This window comes from Camellia sinensis, chromosome 6, assembly GCF_055761805.1.
Source record: "Camellia sinensis isolate YWXY chromosome 6, ASM5576180v1, whole genome shotgun sequence".
In the NCBI taxonomy this organism is placed as follows: Eukaryota; Viridiplantae; Streptophyta; class Magnoliopsida; order Ericales; family Theaceae; genus Camellia; species Camellia sinensis.
Window position 1 is genome coordinate 135,774,601 of NC_138966.1, and position 22,371 is coordinate 135,796,971.

Here is a 22,371-nt window from a genome sequence, read left to right on the forward strand (position 1 = left end):
TGAGTCATGAATGAAATTAATTCATAATAAACATTTAAACTAATAACTTCAAATAGATAAGTCAAATTCAAAGTTAATGCACCCAATTAAATAATTCAGATTAATGCACCTAATTAAATAATTCAGATTAATGCACCCAAATAAAAAATTTAGATTAATTATGTACACAATTCATAAAACTCTATAACTCCAAATACATTAAATTATGTAATCTAGCCTAGAAAATAATAAGTATGTAACAAATTGAGACTAGAATAGAATTAGCATGTCAAAATTGCAACATCCATAAATTATATTTTATAACCTTAAAATTCATGCAAATCATGGTAGGGAAATGATGAACCATACACATAAAACAAGATCATACTAATACAATTATTGAAATAGTGAGCAATTTCGCAACAATTCCTAGTAACATTATACAAAGCTAACCTAATAGTCTATATAAATCTATTCGATCAATTTCATAGAAAAGATATATAAAATCTGTTTTAAGCTTATTGTTCAAAATTGTGAAATTAAATAAATAGATTTATGAAGAAAACAAATTATATGCCAAGAACATATGCTGATAATTACAACTAAATTTCAACAGAAATACACAAAAAATAATAAAGGGTAAAGAGACAAAACCGAAGCCTGCACGGAAGCAGTTTCCTTAAAACAGATTTCGCCGCCTCACGGGTCGAGTACTTGAGGAAACCCGGTGTCTGTCTCCCAGGATACGACGGTCAAAACCAGCTACGGCAGAAGCACTATCTGTCTAGCTTAGCGAACAAAACAATGGCAGCACTCTCTCACAATAGGAACTATCAAGCAAACTGACTTGTAAAATGGAAGCAAAAATTTCTATATTGAAACTTGACAGGAGGGTCTCAATTTATACATGTATAGGGGAGAGAGGAAAAGCCTCCAGCCTTTAAGGCTAGTCATTAAAACACCAAGCATCCATAGCCCTTTCCACAAAATGAAAAGTATGGATGCCCAAAGGATTCACACCCTTTAGCCAAGAAAAAAGATTTAAATACTCTTTAAAGTCCTATTCATGAATCTAACATCATGAAGCAATTTCTTGACAATTTCTTATTCAAAACCCAATGGTTTTTGGCTCACTTGGACTCAACACAAAAAATGGTTAGGACCTATTTTAATATTTAATTAAAGTCACCACACTTTAATATTAAATTAAAGTCAAAAAAAATCATTTTTTCCAACAATTTTAAGGCAAAATACGACACGGTAAGTTCAGGATTACCATCAATGGGTCATTCTAGTTGATAAGGAAGTTTGCTCCTCTTCTTATTGATCAGAATTTGAATCCCTTACTATTTAAGTAAAAAATTGATAATTTAAGGGGTTGTTTGGGGTGTTTTAAATAAGTGCACTTTTTGTCTTTTTGGACTAAAAAATTGAAAAAAAAAATATGGATGTTTGAGTTAACTTTTTGACTTTTTATAGAAAAATGTGTATTAAAAAATTGTATAAATTAGTGTATAGAGAAAAATTAGGATTGTGAGTTGTGCAGCCGTAATTTTTGACTTTTGGTGAATAGTGATAACCTTTTAACTTTTTGATTTTTTTTAGGATTGCCAAACTTGGCCTAAATAAATGGACTAATTTTTGGGAGCTTCTATTTACCCACACCAAACCCACTCTATACACACACTTAATGAAGAAGATATACAAAAAGTATAATAAAGAAGATGTGCAAAAAATGTATATTGTGTGTGCAAATAGAAGCTTCCCTAATTTTTCCTTGAGGCCTTGCCTGGGTTTTCTGGGGGCATTAAAATAAAAATAATAATAATAAAAAAAAGGTTCAGGGTTATTACGCAAAATGTGCAAGTGCGACCCTACCGTATTGCACACAGAGAGAGCGAAAGAGGTCGAATTGAAATTTCTTTACAAAAGAAAAGAAAGAATCGAAGAAATGGATTCGTCGTCCAACTCTTCAACGATGGCATCGCTTCCCGAAGAAGAAGAAGAACAACAACACACCAAGCAACCGAATATCCCTTCTGCCTTTTCCTCTGTTCCTGTTCGCCCTGCTGTTCAGTGAGTCCTCTCTACTTCTCCTCCCAATTACCTTCTTTTAATTACTTTTTCAATGTTTAAATTTTTACTTTTTATACACATTTTTATCTGGAATGTAACGATCGTCTATTGGTTGTGTATTCCATTTCCGAGATCCCCCAAAAGAAAGATTTTTTTGACAGTTTGCTCAATTTTGAATCATGTATGTATGTGAGGACATTTGTATATGCATAAACCAGGAATGTGAGTGACTAACAGCCAGTTTGGATTGGGGGATTTGGAGAGAAAAAGAAAATTTGGGTAGCTTGATTGGAGAGAACTGGGGAGAAAGAGTTTTCACTTAATACCCACTTTGAATCTCTCCAAAATTAGAGAGGAATGCTTCTAAATACATCCCATTTTCACCTTACATCCAGCAATATATGAAATTTTTTATTGCAGTATTACCCCTAAGCAAAATTACAGTTAAGGAGAGAAATTACTTTTAAAAAAAAAAAGAAAAGTCCAATTTTCGTTCCACACCCACCATATGCCAATCATCCTAAGTCCTAAACTCCTTTTCCCATTCTGATTCTGACTCAAAATCACAAGTTATCAATCTGGTGAATTATAGTATTTGTTGCATTATTTACATTTAATGGGAGGATTCTAGCAATGAAAAGTTGTGTATTTTCCATCACAATGTGATCACCCACTAATGTGACCGAACATACTCGACAAATGTGGGTGATCAAATATTGGACTTTAGTTGTCTGAGCAAGCTAAGGATGCTTAGTGAACTAGGGTGGACAAACCTTAGTTTGTTCAGTGAACTACGGTTGAACAGAGTTTTGAATGAAGTTTTTTACATGTTTTTTTTCACATGTATCTATTAAAAAATCACACTAAATACTCCCAAATAAATTTCTAACAAGATGGTTGATATATCGGGTTGTAGAAATGATTTTTTGAGCCGTGGGTTGAGGGTGGGGCTAGTTTTGTTATTATGGGTGTGTTTAGAGAAACCATGTGTTTTTCAAATTTATTTGGTGGAATTAGTGAGAAAATGGTTTTTGAAAGAAAAAATTGGAGGCATATTTAGAAGCACCCATTACAGAGATTTGGAGAAAAGTGAGATGGAATTAATAGTTTTAGTTTTGCCCTTACTATATGTGAGATGCGGTTTTCATTTTTGTTCCTCCAAATTAGAGTAGATGACAACTCATTATCTTCTCTTTATGTCTATTCTAAATTGTCAAAACATAGAGATATAACACTATCATTTCACTCTCTTTTGTTCTTATATCTTAGGAGTATTGTGGCACTTGTAGTATACTTGAGCATTTTTTTTAAAGAAACAAATATATATTTTTTTTGAATAAGGAATAAAGAAATGTACAAATTGATCCACTTAAAAAAGATAACAAAATTATATTTAAGACACAATTCTCACATTTTTACTAATAAAAAATAAAAGAACCCCCAGAAAGAAGGTGACATTGATACCCTAAACGAAGTTCAATAACAAATTTTATCCCATCAACCCTTTATATTTTCATCATTTTTATAAAATGTTCTCGCATTTGTTTCCAACCAAAGCCTAAAACACCGTACAATTACACATTACTAAAGAACTTGGGCTCTCCTATTGGAGTCAAACGTTCTAAAATCAAACAATAGCATCTGAACACAAGAGGAAGGTACCGCCCAATTCATATTTTCTAATTGAAGCAATCTCAAGCATAATGCCAAGGCAACATGACAATGCAAAAATAAATGATCAGTGATGTCCTCATCCCCTCTACCCATAACACACCATTGTCAATGTAAATGGCAACTAGGTATCCTTATTTGAACCATGTTATTAGTATTAAGTTTTTTATTGAGCCCAAGTAATGTAAATACTCTTATTACTTTAAGTGGCATGCTTGCACTCCAAATCATTTTATTAGGATCAAACAATGGTACAGTTGGATCTTCAATAATCTTATCAAAATGGGATTTGCACAAGTACTCTACTTTCATTTATAATTGGCATAAGGGTTCGCCGTTCGCGATGGTGGTGCGCTGTGCGTCGGATGACGAGGGGTTTCCAAATTGGGTCCACTTTCGAGGCTGATCGAAATGGCCTTTGCTCTGAATCTTCTTCCTCTGAAGTTGGGGAGATGCGGCCTGGGTAGGTGAGGCACGGTGGGCTGTCGTGGGCAGATAGGGCTGCATCCGAGTTAGATGGTGTGGAGGAGAGGCTGAATTTGGCTTTGGTGATAAAACCGTTAGATGTGGAAATGGCAGACTAGGGAAGTTTCAATGGTGCGCCTCCAACTGCTGCCTCCTGTAGCAGTGAACTGGGCAAGAATGGCGTGCCGGCGACTGAGGAAGTCTCGGATTGGGTGTTGCAACGAATTAGTGAGGTTAGCCGTGTGTTGGGATTGTCATTTGAAGGACATGAGGAGGAGGCCTTGCGACTTTTTTCGACAGTAGAGGCGTCATGGCGGCAAGGGAGTTCTAGTCAGGCGATGGTTACTCCAGTAAGGAATGTTGGAAAAGGGCAAGGGGAGCTCAAGAATTTGGTCTGTTCAATTAATTATGACCAGGGAGGTTTGAACGTGGGTCGTGACTGTAGACGAACCCGTGGGGGACTACTTTTGTTGAAATGAAGTTAAAATTTTTATCTTGGAACGTGCGAGGCCTGAATGATAGGGACAAGAGGATGGCAGTGAAAGTAATTTTGCGCAGTGCTAGTGCGGATGCGGTGTGTTTGTAGGAAACAAAGATGAAGATGGTGGGCAGGGAGGTGGTGAAGGAGATTTGGAGGGGGGAGATTTGTGGAGTGGCTCTATCCGCCAGCCGTTGGTACAGCCGGTGGGATACTTTTGTGTTGGGACTCTAGGGTGGTTGTGATGGAGGAGGAGGAGGTGGGTGGTTTTTCGGTGTCTTGCTTGTTTCGGTGCGTAAAGGATCAGTTTCAATGGGTGTTTACTGGGGTATATGGCCCAGTGCGGAAATTAGATCAGGGAGAGTTCATATCCGAGTTAGAAAATGTGGCTTTTCGACGGGCGGCACCATGGTGTGTGGGGGAGGGGATTTTAATTTGGTCCGGTGGCCGTCAAAGAAGGTGGGGAGCACCCGAGTGTTGAGTTCGATGCGAGCTTTTTGCTATTTCATTGATGAGTTGAGGTTGATTGATATACCTCTTCATAGGGGGAGTTTCACGTGGTCAAATGGCCGGAGTTTGTCTCGGATTAATCGGTTCCTACTTTCAGGGAATTGGGAGGAACATTTTGCGGATGCGTTTCAGACTTGTTTGCCTCGTCCGGTGTCAGATCATTGGCCTCTTCTTCTCGATAGTGGGGGCACTCGGTGCGGTCCAACGCCTTTTCGGTTTGAGAATATGTGGCTGCAATTCGATTGTTTCTTGGAGGTGGTCCGTAGCTAGTGGACTAGTTATGTGGTGACCGGATTGCCTACTTGTCGTTTAGCTCAGAAATTGAAATTGTTAAAGGGGCATCTGAAGAGGTGGAATAAGGAGGTGTTTGTTCGGTTGGAGGGCCAGAAGGCAAAGGTGGTGGCTCTTCTTCACTCTCTGGACGTTTTAGAGGTTACAAGGGGTTTGTCAGCTAATGATGTGGCGAGGAAGGAGGCAGCTCGACAGGATTATGTTCGTATTGCTTGCATGGAGGAAGTGAGTTATCGCCAGAAATCTAGGTGCTTGTGGTTGACGGCAGGGGACCGGAATACTAAGTTTTTTCATCGTATGGCTAATGCTCATCGTCGAGTGAATCAGATTAATAGGTTACGGGTGGATGGCCGGGATCTGGATATGGAGGAGGAGATTCAAGAGGGGATTGTGTCCTTTTATCAGCATTTGTTTCGGCCTCAAGCAGAGATGTGGCGGCCTGGGATGGATGGGGTTCCTTTTAGCACGTTATCAGTGGAGGACAACATGGCTTTGGAGTGTCTTGTCTCGGAAGAGGAGATTTTTGGGGCCTTGCGAGCGATGAGTGGGGACAAGGCACCAGGTCTGGATGGTTTTACCATGGCTTTTTTTCAACATTGTTGGAATGTGATTAAATCGGATGTGATGGCAGCTTTGGAGGCTTTCTTCGTGTCAAGGCACTTTGAGAAAAGTTTTAATGCAACCTTTTTGGCATTGATCCCTAAGAAATGAGGGGCAGCGGATATCTGGGATTTCAGGCCTATTAGTTTACTTGGTAGTGTGTACAAGCTTTTGGCTAAAATTTTGGCGAATAGGCTTCGTGGGGTATTGCCGGTGGTTGTGTCTGATTCTCAAAATGCGTTTGTGGGGGGTTGGCGGATTTTGGATACAGTGTTGCTGGCAAATGAGTGTGTGGATTCCTCGATTCGGCAAGACTTACCGGGTTTGATTTGTAAGTTGGATATTGAGAAGGCTTATGATAATGTCCGGTAGGAGTTTTTGTTGTATGTTATGGGCCGTATAGGGTTCGGAGAGACTTGGTGTCGGTGAATTCTGTTTTGTATTTCTACTGTTTGGATGTCTGTTTTGGTCAATGGTACACTGGCGGGTTTCTTTCCAACATATCGTGGTCTTCGTCAGGGGGATCCTTTGTCGCCACTGTTGTTCATTTTAGTAATAGAGGCGTTGAGTTGCTTGTTGGACAGGGCTGCCCTTGAAGGTTTGATTGAAGGTTTTTGGATGGGTTCCCCTCCGGGAGCGCCTATTTGTTGTATGCCGATGACGCTTTGATCTTTTGTGGGTGGTGGCGGAGCAAGTAGGATATTTGAGATGTGTCTTGTTATGCTTCGAGGTGGTTTCGGGTCTTAAGGTTAATTTGCAGAAATCAAAGTTAATTCCGGTAGGGAAGGTGGAGAGTCTTTCTGTATTGGCCGCAGTATTGGGATGCCAAGTGTCGGTCTTGCCAGCAACTTACTTGGGTATGCCGTTGGGGGCTTCGTTTAAGGCAAAAAGGGTGTGGAAAGGAGTTGTGGAGCGACTTCAACGTCGGAGTTGTGGAGCCCAACGTCGGCAAAAGGGGTGTGGGCAGGTTGACTTTGATCAAGAGTGTGTGGAGTAGTATTCCGACGTATTTCATGTCATTGCATGTTATTTCGGTCTTGGTGGCTCGGCGTATGGAACAGCTCCAACGCAACTTTCTGTGGGGCAATGGGGGAGATGTTTTTAGCTACCATTTGGTGGATTGGGGGCAGATTTGTCAACGCAAAGAGGCTGGGGGTTTGGGGGTTCAAAGTTTGGTGGTCTTTAACCAAGCCTTGTTGGGTAAGTGGTTGTGGCGCTTTGTGGTGGAGCCGCAGGGCCTTTGGCGACGGGTGGTGGCTCGGAAGTATGGGCTGGCTAGGGTTGGGGGTCTGGGGAGGTGACGGCTTTTCATGGTTGTGGTCTTTGGAAAGGAGTTTGGTTGGGGGGGGGGGAGCAAGTGGAGTTTTGGGAAAAGGTGTGGTTCCGGGTAGGTGCTGGGTTGAGGGTGCGCTTTTGGAAGGATCGGTGGTGTGGTGATGATTTGTTGGCTGATCGTTTTTCTTTGATTTGGGGGGTGGGGATATGGTCGTTTGGGATATTCATTTGCGGTGGCTGGTTCAAGATTGGGAGGTTAAGCAATTGCTGGTATTATGGGATTTTCTGTATGGGTTAGGTGTGACTGGGGTGGGGGAGGATGCCTTAGGGTGTAATGTTGTGGGGGCTAAGGGTTGTTTTTCTGTGTCATACTACTATCGGAGTTTGGTGGGGGAGATGAGGAGTGATTTTCCTTGGCGGAGTATTTGGGTGCTAGGGGTTCCTTCGAAGGTGGTGTTCTTTATGTGGACGGCAGCTTTAGGGCGAAATCTTGCTTTAGGGCGAAATCTTACGATTGATAACTTGGTGCGGCGTGGTCATTTTCTTGTGAATCGATGTTGTATGTGTTGTGTTGATGCGGAGTCCGTGGATCATTTGTTTTTGCATTGTCCTGTGGCTAGTCGGTTGTGGAGACTTATTTGCTCTATTTTTGGGATTTATTTGGTTCAACCGAGGAGGGTGATGGACATGTTGTGGAGTTGGCATGGATCTCGGGTGGGTCGCCGGCGGCGCCGAGCGTGGTCTTTGGCGCCCTTTTCCTTGTTGTGGTTAGTTTGGTTGGAGTGGAATCGGCGCACTTTTCAAGAGCTTCATCATTGTGTTTCTTGGCTTGAGAATCGCCTTTTTATAGTTTTGTATAGTTGGTTGGAACGGAAGTTTGATCCGGATTTGTTTGCTTTTTTAGATTTCTTAGATGACATTCTTGGTTAGGAGTTGGTCTTTACTTTTTACGGTTTATGTCTTGTTTTCTTGCATCATCTTGATGTTCTTTCAATAAAAACTTATTTATTTATCAAAAAAATATTTCAAAAAGAATATCATGAATAATAGATTACAAAGAAACAAGTTCATTGAGATCATTAAGATTTTTGAAAAATTGAAGTTCTAAACAAATGGTGGTGAATAAGAATATACAATAGAAGCAATAGAAGCATTATGCGAATGAGATAATTGATACAAATGAGGAAGTAAATAAATGAAAGAAACCTTACCCCCCATACATCCTTCGAGAAGCAGATATTCTCCCTATTTCCCACAGTAAAACAAATAAATCAAGAGAAACGAGATATACCTTGAGAAATTAATTTCCATGGAACTCAAGAATTTCTCCAATTAACCACTAGAGAATCTAATTGCCAACCATTGTTCTGAACCCCATAAATTATGCTTAATTTGGCATAGCAGTGAAAAAAACAGCTTTTATAATTGGCTTTTGTCATCTTTAGTGGACTGTTAAAATTTTAATTTATATTTTTAAAATTCCAGGGACTTTTACTCTAAATCTCTTAAAATCCAAAAAAATTGAAAAAGTCTACTAAAGACAAAAAAAAAGCCACTTAAATAATGATTTTTCCATTGATGCAGGACTGGCCAAGTTGATTATCGTCCTTTAGTGTGAATAATGATCACTATCTGTTGTTTACCATTTGTTCTTGTAGGACTTCTTCACAAAAATACTCACCTTTGGATTGGTTGGGCTATTTTGACCAAGAAGATGATATTCACATTCCAGATTCGAATGATGTAAGTAATTTTTTTTTTTTTTTTTTTTTTTTTCTCCTTTTAGCTATTGAATACGTGCGAAAGTTTCTTTCATTATTTTAATTTTTCCCTTTCTTATTATTATTATTTTTTAGGGTGGAATTATTTACATGCCTTTTCATTTTAGGTTTTTCACATTTATAAAGCAGGATCAGATGGACCAGTTATTTTTTGTCTGCATGGTGGTGGTTATTCTGGGTACGTTTGATTTTATTTTAATAGAATTGTCTTATATTCTTTCATAGTATTTCTAATGCATGACTTGCGAGAATCCTGAAATCCAGACTAATGCAAAATATTATGTAAACTTTAGTGAGGTTATCAACAAACTAATATACAAGGAGAATGAAAATAGTCTATATTGTGGTGCAATATTTTATCTTTCTGGCTTTCTTAGTTATTGTATTCAGAAAAAGACAAAACTGTAACATATAGCAGTTTGAAACAAGAGAAATAAGTGGTGAAGAGGACTCACTTTGAATAGTAATTTCATAATATAATTTTTAAAGGGAAAGGAGTTTAATTTCTTTTATTTATTTATCAGAATTACAGAAAATTTAACCTGCAACTTTATTTCCGTTCTGTCAATGATCTCGTACAGATTCTCCACTACAATAAAAAAAAAAATTCACATTGTTTTGTTGTTGTGTATTTCTTACTTTTGTATGGCTGCAGTTCTAGATTGAAATAGAACCAAAAACAGAAAAAGAATAAAGATTGCTTATGCTGATATTATTATTTCAAGTGCTCTATGACTTGTTTACCTTGGTACATGACAAAATTCATTTGAACAGGCTTTCATTTGCATTGGCAGCTAGTAAACTTAAGGAAAAGTCAAGGGTAGTAGCCATGGACCTAAGAGGACATGGGAAATCTTCCACGGAAAATGAACTCGACCTATCAATAGAGGTATGTATTTTTTTGGATATACTAGAACTACTGAAAAGGATGTGTTCCACTACTCATGCACATCATCTGGGGTTTTTTTTTTTTTAATCTCCAAACATTTTTTTTATACCCGTCTCTTTGCTTGAATTTAAGTGCTATTCTATTGGTTGCAGACTCTATGCAATGATGCGATTGCTGTTTTGAAGACAATGTACGGCGATTCTCCCCCTGCAATTGTGCTTGTTGGCCACAGGTTGTGAGCCTTTTGATAAGTTACTACAGCTCTAAATTACAAAATTGTACAATAATCACCATAGGAATTCTTTCATGAAGAGAAAAAAAACTTGTGCTAACATTTATTGAGGCAAATTTATATGTTAAAACAGACGAAAGTTAAACTTTGCATTGTTTATTCTCTTTTTAATAATTTATGACTTCATGTGGCATACGAGATGTTGAATATCAAGCCAAGTTTTGAGTTTAAGTGCTTGAGTATTATTCTAATTTTAGTCATCGTGGTCTAACATCTTGTAGTGTTGAAATTGCTGTTTTGATTGTTTTGAGAGGGTTGGGAGCAAGAGGTGAATGGGAACTAAACTAATATTGTTTTTAACCAAATGTTATGGAAACAATCAACCAAAATGGTAGTAGCTAGAGCAAGGCAGTGGGAGCATTTGACTTCTTCTTCTTCATTGTAAAATCCATAGGGATAATTTGCAATTTCTATAAGCACTACAATTACAAATGACTGGAGTACTAATACATGACCCCTGGTATACTTTGTTTGTTACATGGTGCAATATATTGCTTAGTCATACTTGCAGGCAAAAAATGAGTGAAAAGTACTAATGATAGAGCAAATGAAAAAGAAAAAGATCTAACATGGATCATCCGTAATACATACACATGATAATAAACAGATTCACTATAATTAGGAAATTATAAGTTGATTTTTTTGGTTTTTTACAGAAACCTGCCACAAAGCTATACATACCCCCAAAACTTACAAAAATGGTTACCAGATCAAAAACCAAAATTGAGTAAAGAACTCAATCCAATCCAATACCCAAAGCATACTGACAAGAGGCACGTAGAGAATTGCCACATGGGTTCCCTCCTCACCAAAATGTGCTATCCACAATGGCTGACCCACCCTTTCAGTGCTAGCCGTATTCGTCTAACAATGACAAATTAGTAATTAATGTATGATCTCCACAGGAAAACTTCATAAAGGGCAAGCCCACTAAATTATGATTTTTCTTTAAGTACAATCCATATAGACAAAATAATGAGTCTTCGTCCTCTTCTTTTCTTTTAGTCCATTGTATTACAATTAAGTAAAGCTTTTTAGAGGAAATTGTAATAGATGTTACCCCTTTGTTGACAAAATTCAAAATTACAACTTTTAAGATTTGATGTATTGAGCTATTTTCTTTTTCACCTAGTTCTTAATAGGCTAACATAGTGATGCATTTAATCTTTATTGAGGGGACTTTTAAGGCTTGAGAGCAATAATGACTTGTAAGTTTATGATTTTCCTGCTATTAGTAGTTCATGGCCTAATTTAATAGGGATTTTATTTTATTAGTACACACAAAAACTTCATATTGATGCTTATTTTGCTATCTTAACAATCAATGCTTGAATTTACATTGCTGAAACTGTTTTGCAGCATGGGAGGCTCAGTTGCGGTTCACGTTGCTGCAAAGAAAGAATTATCTAGGTTGTGTGGGCTAATTGTTGTGGATGTTGTTGAGGTTTGGTTTTTAACTGAAAACTTTCCGAGCATTGCCTATATTTCTTTGTTAGTGGTGAATTGAAGCTTTATTGACAATTACTTACAATTTCAGGGAACAGCCATGGCATCGTTGATGCACATGCAGAAAATTCTATCAGGCAGAATGCAATACTTTTCAACCATCGAGAAAGCAGTAAGTGATGCCTTTGATTGAGGCTGTCGCACATTACCCTTCACTTATTTTATGGTTGTGGCTATTGTAGTTTAAATTAATCTTATGCAGCTTGTATGTCATTGCTTTAAATATTTTTTGGGTAAATTACACCGGTCCCCCATGAGGTTTGGAGAAAATACAACCAACCCCACAATTTTGACATAATTACATTGATATGCGTTTTAGTAAGGCTAAAGGACCGTAGATGGTGTGAAGACAACGATAAAATAAGGTAAAATATAGTTGAAATATGTATTGATGATTGATATTATTGATTGATGTATATTGTTGATTTTTGTATGTAGTGTAAATTACAAATATGAGGGGCTCCTTATATAGGAGATGTAGATGAAGTGGGTGGAGTAGGTGGAGTAGGTGGAGTAGAGTAGGTGAAGTGGGTGGAGTAGGTGTAGTAGGTGGTAGTGGTAGTGGTAGTGGTAGGTTTTAACAGCCCCCCGCAAACTCAAGGGGGATAGGAACTAACCAACTTGAGTTTGGAGAGAGTAACAAAACAAGAAAATAGACGAATACATAAAAGAAAAGAGGATAGGAGACACTGTATGGTCGTGTCAGACCGATGGTGAAGACACTGTATGGTGGTGTCATAACGTTGTAGAGGACACTGGATGGTTGTGTCAGACCGATGTAGAAGACAGTTTATGGGGTCATGTCGGACCGTTGTAGCAGACAATGTTGTGACAGTTGTTGTGACAGTTTACGGAGTCTTGCTGGACCCTTGTAGAAACTAACCGGAATCAATGTCGGGACAGTTTACAAAGTCTTGTCGGACCCATGAAGGAGCTAACCGGAATCAATGTCGGGACAGTTTACAGAGTCTTGTCGGACCCATAAAGGAGCTAACCGGAATCAATGTCGGGACAGTTTACAGAGTCTTGTCGGACCCTTAAAAAGTCGCACCCTCAAAAGGCGTGCCCAATTTTTCAAAAGGCGTGCCATCAAAAGGCGTGTCCAATCCATAAAAAGGCGTGCCATCAAAAGGCGCGCCCATGTTGTCGTCGAGCGCCGAGCGGCGCATGATGCGCGTGTCTGCCTTGGCTATTTAACCAAGGTTGAGGCAGAGGCTGTGCAAACCAGTCTGAAACTGCCGAACATTTGCATTCTGAAATACTCTGTAAACACTTTGTAACCAATCCTTCTCTGAAAGTACCAGTCGGAAATCGCTGCTTCGCTGAAACACTCAGCAACCCAAAAACATGGCCTCTTCTTCCCGTTCAGCTACCCAGAACATGGCCTCTTCGTCCCGTGGTCTACTCACTCTCTTTCCCGACCTCAGCGAGTCAACAAGAGAGATAACTAGTGCGGTGGCCAGTGAACCTCAACCAAACACCCTGGTTTTGCTCCGTTGAACTTTCCGATGCGGTCTGTGGAGCAAAAAATGGCGGTGCAAACTGATATTGAGGCCAATCAGTATACTTTGAAGTCATGCGTGGAAACCATGACTGCGGTCACAAACTTGTCGCACCGGCTGCAGAGTAGGACAAATGAGGTGCAACAGTTAAACGCCCAACTGGCTCTGCTCCAACGCATGTATAAGGATGCGCGAGCAGAGATAAGTGTGCTAAAGGCGGAAAATAAGGAGCTGAAGCGGAAGGCCACCGTTATGTTCCGATTTGGAGGTCCGCTATATGCTGTAGTGGAGGAGCAGGGTGGAGTGATCGTGCCCAGTGGAGTGGGAAACACGGAGGCAACACCGTCAAGGGCCGCCCAGGACGGAGGCAAGAAGAAAAGACCGGCGGAATAGGCGAAGAAGTGAGGTCGGTTGGTGGCCGGCTGCAGAAAAGAAAACAAAGCTTTTGGTGTTGTGTGGTGGTTTGTTGTTGTTGGTGTTTTTTTTTTTTTTTTTTTTTTTTTTTTTTTGGTGTAAAATTGTGATCGGGGTTGATCCCTGAGATGAATAAAATATGGTTTGGTGTGCAAAGCTATATGGTATGAATGGAATTGGAAAAAGATTAAAAATAATGTGAAAGAAAAATAAAGAAAGAAATAATAAAAATATATTTGAAATAAAAAATGAAAGATGGGGGAAATAAGGAAAGTGGTTTGGAGAAAATAAATAAAAATAATGGAGTTTGAAATCAAACGGAGGAGAGATGATGATGTTTGTTTGTTTGTTTGTTTTTTTTTTTAATATATAATAAAAAGAGATATATATATATATAAAATAAAGAAAGTGGAGAACAAGGAGTGCACCAATTAAGCTTTAGAATAAAAAAAAAGTTTGGGCGGTGGATGCAAAGTGAGGAGAGAGAGTGGGTGTAAAGTGTTTGGTGGTTGTAAAATGGATGAAAAGAAAAAATAAAGAAATAAAAGAAGAAAAGTAAAATGGGTTTGTGCAAAAGCGTGGAGGAAGTTGCAGATATAGCCCATCTGGTCTGCTGCTGCTCTGCCGAATATGGTAGGTAGCCACAGGTATGGTCCATCTCTTGGATGGATCTCTCTGCAAACAACAATTGATGAAATCACGAAATTCTCTCGACGCCGTAGGCGGTGCTTGAGGCGGCTGAGACATACAGATTGCACAGGCCTCGACGGTGTTGAGCAAGCATTCCAATGGGCCATGCTGGCAAGTGAGGGTGTCGTTGGGTCCAATCCTGGCATTACCGTAAGGGATGAGCTTAAGATCGACATCGGGGATGAGTCCGCTTTCGAAGAGCTCAACCAGATCATTGACTATGAAATTTGAACAGTAAGGACACAGAGACTCGTAGTAGATTGCTAGCGTCACTTTGCTCTTCTCAGAATTTTTTTTTTTTTTTTTTGTTTTACAGATTCTCTCGACGAAGCAGAAGACAAATTGGGGAACAATATAGCGGCAGTGATGAAGAAGAGTAGCAGAAAGGAGAGTCTCCTCCGACGAGTGATCTGGCGACGAATGGTGTCTTTGTCGCCGTAGGTCCTGTGGATCACCTTCAAGGTGAAAAGCCTCCGACTCGGTCGATGGAGGACTTTGTAGACTGTTCCGCCGCTTCCGCTTCTGATTCGGTTGATTCGCTCTAGTTCCGAGAAATTCAACGGCGGCGGAGCACCACAACTGGTGATTGTGTTGACTGGGTGAGTCAAGGACAGCGACTCGAAGGAGTTGGGCGTGAAGGTGGTAAAGAAGAGTGAAGGTATGTGTAGAAAATTCTAGCGGACTAGGTTGAGGTCCGGCGGACGGCTAAGGTGAGGTTGCCGCCCGCCGGTGAAGCGAAAAAATTAGGTTCTAAACCTGCTCTGATACCATGTTAAATTTGATGTATGGAAAAATAGAGAATGAAATATGTATTGATGATTGATATTATTGATTGATGTATATTGTTGATTTTTGTATGTAGTGTAAATTACAAATATGAGGGGCTCCTTATATAGGAGATGTAGATGAAGTGGGTGGAGTAGGTGAAGTGGGTGGAGTAGGTGTAGTAGGTGGTAGTGGTAGTGGTAGTGGTAGGTTTTAACACATTTCAGTGTAAAAGTGATGACAACATCATTTTTTCATCCATATGACCAACATATTTATGATGAAAAGGGGTGAAATGTTATGTGAATTAAAACCTTAATGCTGTGTTTGGTTGGGGGATTTGAAAAGGGATTTGGAAAAGTAAATGGAAAAGGTAGGTGAAATGTGAATAAATCATGCCTATATTTCACATAGTTTCACACACTTTTTCCATTTCCCTTTCTAAATTCCTTCCCAAATCCCCCAACCAAACACAGCATAAGGGAGCACAATGTAATTATGCCAAACTTATGGGGCTTACTCTATTTTCTCCAAACCTTAGGAGAGGTTACTGTAATTTACCCAAAAAAATTTAACTTGAAATATTCATAAATTTTATGAGCTAGTGTTTTCCTGCAACTAGTAAAATGTGATGCTGTTTTCCCCCCTCATTTTTGATATGTAAAGAAATGGGGAGTGTTATCTAAACTACATTTTGTAATATAAAAATATTTCGTATTCCTGTGGTATTTCTCCCTTTGCCTATTTAATCCAAAAAGAAAGAACCAAAAGATAGAACGAAAAATTAGTGTCAGAAAGCTATATATTCTTATTGTTCTTGTTTCAGCTATAGTAGCGTTTTGATTTTGGTGAGAATGGCTTGTGAGCCTTTAATTTGGATGTTCAACATTGATCGGGGGGGATCGGGGGGGGGGGGGGTGTGCGGGGATGGGGGATTATCGTAAAAAATTATCTGTCTCTTGCTCTCTTTTTCTTTGTGACTGATTGAAACCCCAACTTGTTATAAAACCCCAAAAATGGAAACTTTGGAATAAAGAAATTTTTAGCTTCTGCACTAGTGATTCATTGTCCTCCAAAGTGCGACAGTTTCTTTCCCCCATCAAACACTACATCATACATAGTGGCACCACCGTCCAGGCTTTCTTTTACCTCTTCAATCTACAACCGCATTCCAAACACTCCAGAAGCTTGCATGCGACGCCAATTATGGAATCTAAATCCTGTCTTCACCCTGGTAAGAATGGAATCCAAGGTGTCTGCACAAAAATCCTTCCTTCGTGGGTACCCCGTGTCCCTGTTTTCCAAATACTCCTCGAAGGGAAAGGAATCTTTTTCCCTTGCCAATGATCAAAGGAAGCATGGATACGGACACAATGAGGGTACGGCAATATAACAAAACCTAAAAAATAGGATACGCGTATGACCAAGGTTTTGAAAAGCGGTTGCGGTCGCCGTAACGGTGGCGGTGACGCGATTGCGGTTGCGGGGTGTAAAGGCCGTAGTGTAACGGTTGCGGTAACCGGAACCGTGAATTTTTTTATTTTTCGCACAATTTGAAAAAAACTTACCGATATGCATATTTTTTTTTCCATGATCATATTTATTGGGTTAAAAATAAATATTGATCAATTTTTGTAAATTTTTAAGTATGATGCAATATATTTCATATTTTTAAATCACTATAAACTGAGTTTTTTACATTTTATTTTAATAATTAATGACTTTATATTATATAAAAAATCAATCACTAACTATTATATATAAGATAAATAATGACAAAAGTAAGAGAATAAATAAGAGCCTAAATATATATATATATATATATATTTTACCCAAACCAAATAGATAATGACCACACTTATTATTATTATTATTTTCAAACAATATATAGATAGACACACACAAACAAAATGGTTAGTGATAGTAGCTGAATAGAATAGCATAGGTCTTACAGTTTCAACAAATCAATAGCATGTTCTTCATCTTCCCTCTTCTCTCTCTCTATCTCTTGCTCCTCCATTTTCTCTCTTTATCTTCTCTCTTCTCTCTATCCCTCTTTCCCCATTTTCAGCTTTTTTTTGTGTGTTTTTTCGGAAGAAACAGTTTGGAACCGTTACGTAACGCTGCGTAACAGGCTGTTACAGCACCGTTACGACCGCTACGACAGCCACTACGGCCGACACACCTGTGAATCTCAATCACACTGCAAAAGCGGCCGTAACGGGTGGCGGTAACCTCCAAAACCGTTACGTAATGGTTGCGGCCGCTTTTTAAAACCTTGAAGGATGCGTTTATGACAAATATATTTTTAAAATTATTAATAGTGAGTTACACATAAGCTAAAGAATGTTGAGAAACTACAATGTAATTTTATAATGCAAAATATTAACCTTTAAGAATTAGGTCTTAATTTTAGCTTGTAGCTTGTTTACTTTTTAAATTTTCAATAGGTCTTGCAAATATTTGATTTCAATATGAAGTCTAATATACAATCCACAACTTGTTCTGTGCTTTTCCCTTTGGCACTAGTAGAAAAATGTTGTATTCAAGTTCACTTGCTTATTTATTTATTGATAGTTCATTTTACTATTGTTTTATCCTCTTGTTAATCTTTACTTTCTATTTAGTTATAGGAGATATGCTTGAAACAATTAGGATACATCAATTTGACAAATTCTATTATTTAACTCACTATGTTTTTCTTATGAAAAAACTAAACAAAGTACAAGAAATATGTTTTTATATTTATCCTCGCAATTATATTATATTATAATACTATGCAAGAATTGTTACAATTTTAATTTCGTAAAACATGTAATACGTGACTTGGAGTATCCGATACTTCAAAATCAAGTATCTAATACTCCAAAATTAATGAAAAATTAATTAAGAAGTATCCGATACTTTTTAATAAGTATTATCTGCGAGTGTCCAAGGAGTATCGATATCTGATATGGATATGTCACCCTATTTGAAGTATCCGTGCTTGATACGATTCATTGAAAACTTTTCATTGTCATGCCTCCACCTCATTCTGTCAGACCTAGAATCTCAGTCCTGTAAAGGAATTGGAGGAATTCAACCATTACCCCTGAAGGGATCTAATAAAAAGAGGTTCTGAATCATTCCCTAATACTTGGAAACACCAACTTAGATTTAGATACATCGAACTAGGACACAATAGCCAAAATGAAAAGAAGCCCTGAAACCAACTAACCATAGAGCCGTGTGCGCAAACATGAGCATCCACAGCTCCATAAGCATCCACACCAATTAGGGAATCTGAGTCGTGTCTTCACCCAATTATCATGAAACAGTAAGTTCATTTTGCTGAGAGGGGCAAAAGAAATCACGCTTAGATGGATAAATGGTTTAACCAATCTGACCAAATTAAAAGCTATTCATCTTTGAAAAGTTTGCACCAACTGGGACAAATGGTTACAAAGTTGAGGTACTGTGGCACAGAAGGCCAAAATCTGACAATGACCTCATTTAACAGGTTCTTGGATTCATGTCAAGATGGTTTGGATCCAAGGAGGGCACTGCCCAAGTGGGGAAGTATTCTGGTTCATGATCATGGTGCAGTAAGTTTAATATATACACCAAAAAGCAGTAGACAATAGTCCTTGGGAATTGGAGTTGATGTTTTTTGTTTGATATGTAGGTAATTAAATTTGAGGTTGGCAATGATTTAATTAATAGCAGTTAGTGAAACGGTATTTGCATTATCTGGCTTAAAATAATTCCAGTAGTTCCCAGTCGATGTGGCTTGAGTTCCATGGCCCTTGTACTCCTTTTCTCATCCTTCACGTGCTATCTTGATATAATTTTCCCCTACATTCTGTTCTTCCAAACTCAACTTTTCTAAACCTTATATCATTCTATCCATAATATATGACATTTATGTTATTACAATTTGTTGTCAGTCAATTATTAGGTTTTTTACCATGTATTCTTATATGAAAAATTCCTTGTCCCTCGATTTATCTCATAGAGCTGTGGATTTTTATGGAATTGTAGGAAACAAGCTTCATGGTATAGTCTCTTTTCCAAAATTTCATGGGCCACTTTGTTATTTCTAACGTAGTATATGATTATACAGTTTTTAAGTTGACACTATATTTCTAAATGTCTGTTTGTTTTAAATGTTGAAGTTTGGCTGTCATATTGATTTGGACTATGTCTCTAAATAGGTCGAGTGGAATGTCAAAGGTGGTTCTTTAAGAAACATTGAGTCTGCTCGAGTATCCATCCCTAGCACATTAAAGTTTGATGATTCGAAAAAATGGTCAGTATATCTGTTATGGTTACCAATTTACCGTCTTATGATTGTTTTTTTGGTGTGTATTATCAACTTTGCAGGTAGATTTACTGTAAAGTTTGGTTATATATATATATGTTTCTGATTAAGCTTTATATCCTAGTCCTAGACCTAATAGGCATGACTGCCTTGATTTTGCAGTTATATTCACCGTGCACGGCTGGAAGAAACAGAACAATATTGGAGAGGCTGGTATGATTAGTTTTTCAAATTATTTGCCTGTTTGAAATTGAGATCAAACTTAATGATTTTAAGAAAATAATCTTCCATACTTGTGTTGTTAAGTATGTATGTATTGTGATACAATACATATAATGTTTTTGAGAGTTGTATCCAGGCTAATAAGGCTGCAGGCGTGGCTTATAGCCTTTCATGAGTTTCAAACCCAGTTAACTGAATTCTAGCTAGCCTATGTGTGACCTCTCATTTTCTTTTTTTTCTCTGTTCTTTTGTTTTTTGTTTTTTGTTTTTGTTTTCCCCCCCCCTCTTATTATGGAATATGGGGTTTGGGGGATTGTGCATCACTAAGCACTTTTGATTCCACCAGGCACATATTTTAGTGGGCACATGTAATTTAGTTTTGATCACTCTGATTGAGAATAATGCCTCTTTGATTGCTCCTTTTTACTTTGTTTTGTCTTTTCCATTAGGCTATTTTCAAAATTACAGCATAAAAAGGAACATATATCTCTTTTCAAGGTTGCTTTTTTTTTTTTAATTATTTTTTAAAAATAAAAAAACAAAGAACTTGCTCCTCCTGCCAAATATAATTCCCCTGCCAAAAGATTAAGTTGGGGACTTTGAGGCTGTCTTTCAATACTCCAACTCAACTCAGGAAGTCTTTATACCAATTTCTTGGGGTTGGGTACATGGGTCCATTTCTTCCAGTTGATTCTATTCGAAGTCATGTCATTAGTTAAGGTCAAGTTAATCATGTCCTTTAATAGCACCTCGTTCCATGTTTTCTTTGGCCTTTCTCTATTTCTTTTACCACCCCCTTATGTAGATCAAATCAGTATTCCATATAGGCTCATTAACCGGTCTATGATTCACATGTCCATATCATCTCAAATGGCTCTCCCTTATTTGTCTGTAGTTGGTATTTCTAACTTCTTGATCAATTCATTTCTTAAAATATCTTTTCTTGTAACACCACACCACTCATCTATCTCAACATTGTCATTTTAGTTACACTCATTTCTAAACATGCTTTTGAAAGTTTAGAAAAGAGAAAGAGATAGGGAATGAGTGAGACCTCATTCCTTTTTATATTGATAATAATGCGTAATTATAGGAGTTTAGGCATAAATTATGGGCCAGCCCATTACATCAATCAAGGGAAGATAAAATCAAATAAGAATAAAATATAACAAATATTGTTTCCTATTCCAACACTCCCCCTCAAACTGGTGCGAAGATATCTCTCATGCCTAACTTGTTAAGAATGTCATGAAATGGTTTGCTCCCTATTCCTTTGGTGAGAATATCTGCTAGTTGTTTCCCAGTCTTCACAAATGGAGTACATATGGTGCCGCTAGTGAGTTTTTCGTCAATCTCCACATGCTTGGTTCTGTCATGTTGAACTGGATTATGAGCTATGTTGATTGTTGCCTTGTTGTCACAGTACAATCTCATGGAATTAGTCTGATGAATCCTCAAGTCTCCCAACAATAATCTAATCCATAGAAACTCACATATACCCTGAGCCATAGCCTTGAATGCTACCTCAGCACTAGATCTAGTAACCACATTTTGTTTCTTACTTCGCCATGTGATTAGGTTGCCTCCAACAAATGTGTAATATCGAGAAGTTGATTGTCTGTCAGTGACTGATCCAGAATATAGAAACCATGTTCCTCTCTACCACTGCCAATCCTCTTTCTCATGATAAGGTCCTAAAAAAGATAATGATCAGGAAAAAATGTCACGCTACAATTCAAATCACGAGTAATACGACTTAAAGATAAAAGATTAACACTATAATTGAGAATATGGAGTACAGAGGTCAAAGGAAGGGAAGAGTTAGGATGACTTAAACTTTTCCCTGACACAAACGAAATCGTATCATTAGCAATACGCACTTTTTCCTAACTTGAGGAGGGTGTATACTTTGAGAACAAATTAGAAGAAGCAGACATATGGTCGGAAGCTCTAGAATCAATAATCCAATGAACAGTCTTATGAGATAATAATGCACTTGTAGAGGAAGCCAAGTTACCTGAGTGGGCAAGGGGAGAAGAGGATGCATCGAAGACAGTAGTAGAGGCTTGATGGTCTAGCAAGTGGTGAAGAGCAATTTTAAACTCTGAGGCAGACAACGTAGAAATATCAGCAGCCGATGAGACAACAGGAGCTGAATGTGGTGTCTCAATCGTGTCAGAAAAATGAGCCTGAGCATTGGCCCCTCGGCTTCTAGACTGGCTCGACCTACTCCTTGAGAACCAGGACGATCGCCTCGGCTACTAGGAGGAGTCCCATGTAGTTTCCGGCAAGTCTCTCGTGTGTCTAGGTCTATGGCAGTAGTCACAGAAAAGATTATCCTTATCAGATGACGGATGAGAACCGCGAGACACACGCTCTCCATCTTGGGAAGGTGTAGAGACCAAGGTAGAACGATTAGTAGTGGTAGAAGAAAGCATCGTAGAGCGGCGACTCTTCTCATTCTGCATATAAGAGAAAGCTTCCTAGAGAGAAGGAAGCATGTCCATACCAAGTACTCTGCTTCGAACCGGATCATACTCCACATTCAAGCCTTCAAAAAACTTGAAGACCCGCTTCTGCTCCACAAATTTCCGATAACCAACAGAATCCGTAGGACAAACAGGCTTGTAATCCTGATGATGGTTAAATCTCTTCCACCCATTGC

General features: G+C 38.4%; 2 protein-coding genes across 2 annotated transcripts in view; one reads left to right on the forward strand and one right to left on the reverse strand.

Moving 5' to 3' along the window:
* The first annotated feature begins 1,745 nt into the window (after positions 1-1,745).
* The window catches only part of LOC114266892 (esterase/lipase/thioesterase family protein), a 29,800-nt gene continuing 9,174 nt past the window's right edge, over positions 1,746-22,371 (forward strand). The window contains exons 1-9 of the mRNA XM_028207839.2: positions 1,746-2,055; positions 9,004-9,088; positions 9,234-9,304; positions 9,901-10,015; positions 10,168-10,247; positions 11,667-11,751; positions 11,845-11,925; positions 19,378-19,472; positions 19,647-19,697. Of these exons, the coding sequence (XP_028063640.2) occupies positions 1,838-2,055; positions 9,004-9,088; positions 9,234-9,304; positions 9,901-10,015; positions 10,168-10,247; positions 11,667-11,751; positions 11,845-11,925; positions 19,378-19,472; positions 19,647-19,697 (881 nt within the window). The 5' untranslated portion in view covers positions 1,746-1,837. The remainder of the gene's footprint in view (positions 2,056-9,003; positions 9,089-9,233; positions 9,305-9,900; positions 10,016-10,167; positions 10,248-11,666; positions 11,752-11,844; positions 11,926-19,377; positions 19,473-19,646; positions 19,698-22,371) is intronic.
* LOC145792532 (uncharacterized) lies at positions 14,126-15,190 on the reverse strand. Its single transcript, XM_082873202.1, has 2 exons — positions 15,176-15,190; positions 14,126-15,124 (listed from the first exon to the last, which is right to left on the reverse strand). Exons 1-2 carry the CDS (start codon positions 15,188-15,190, stop codon positions 14,168-14,170), a joined length of 972 nt encoding a protein of 323 aa, XP_082729328.1. The 3' UTR covers positions 14,126-14,167.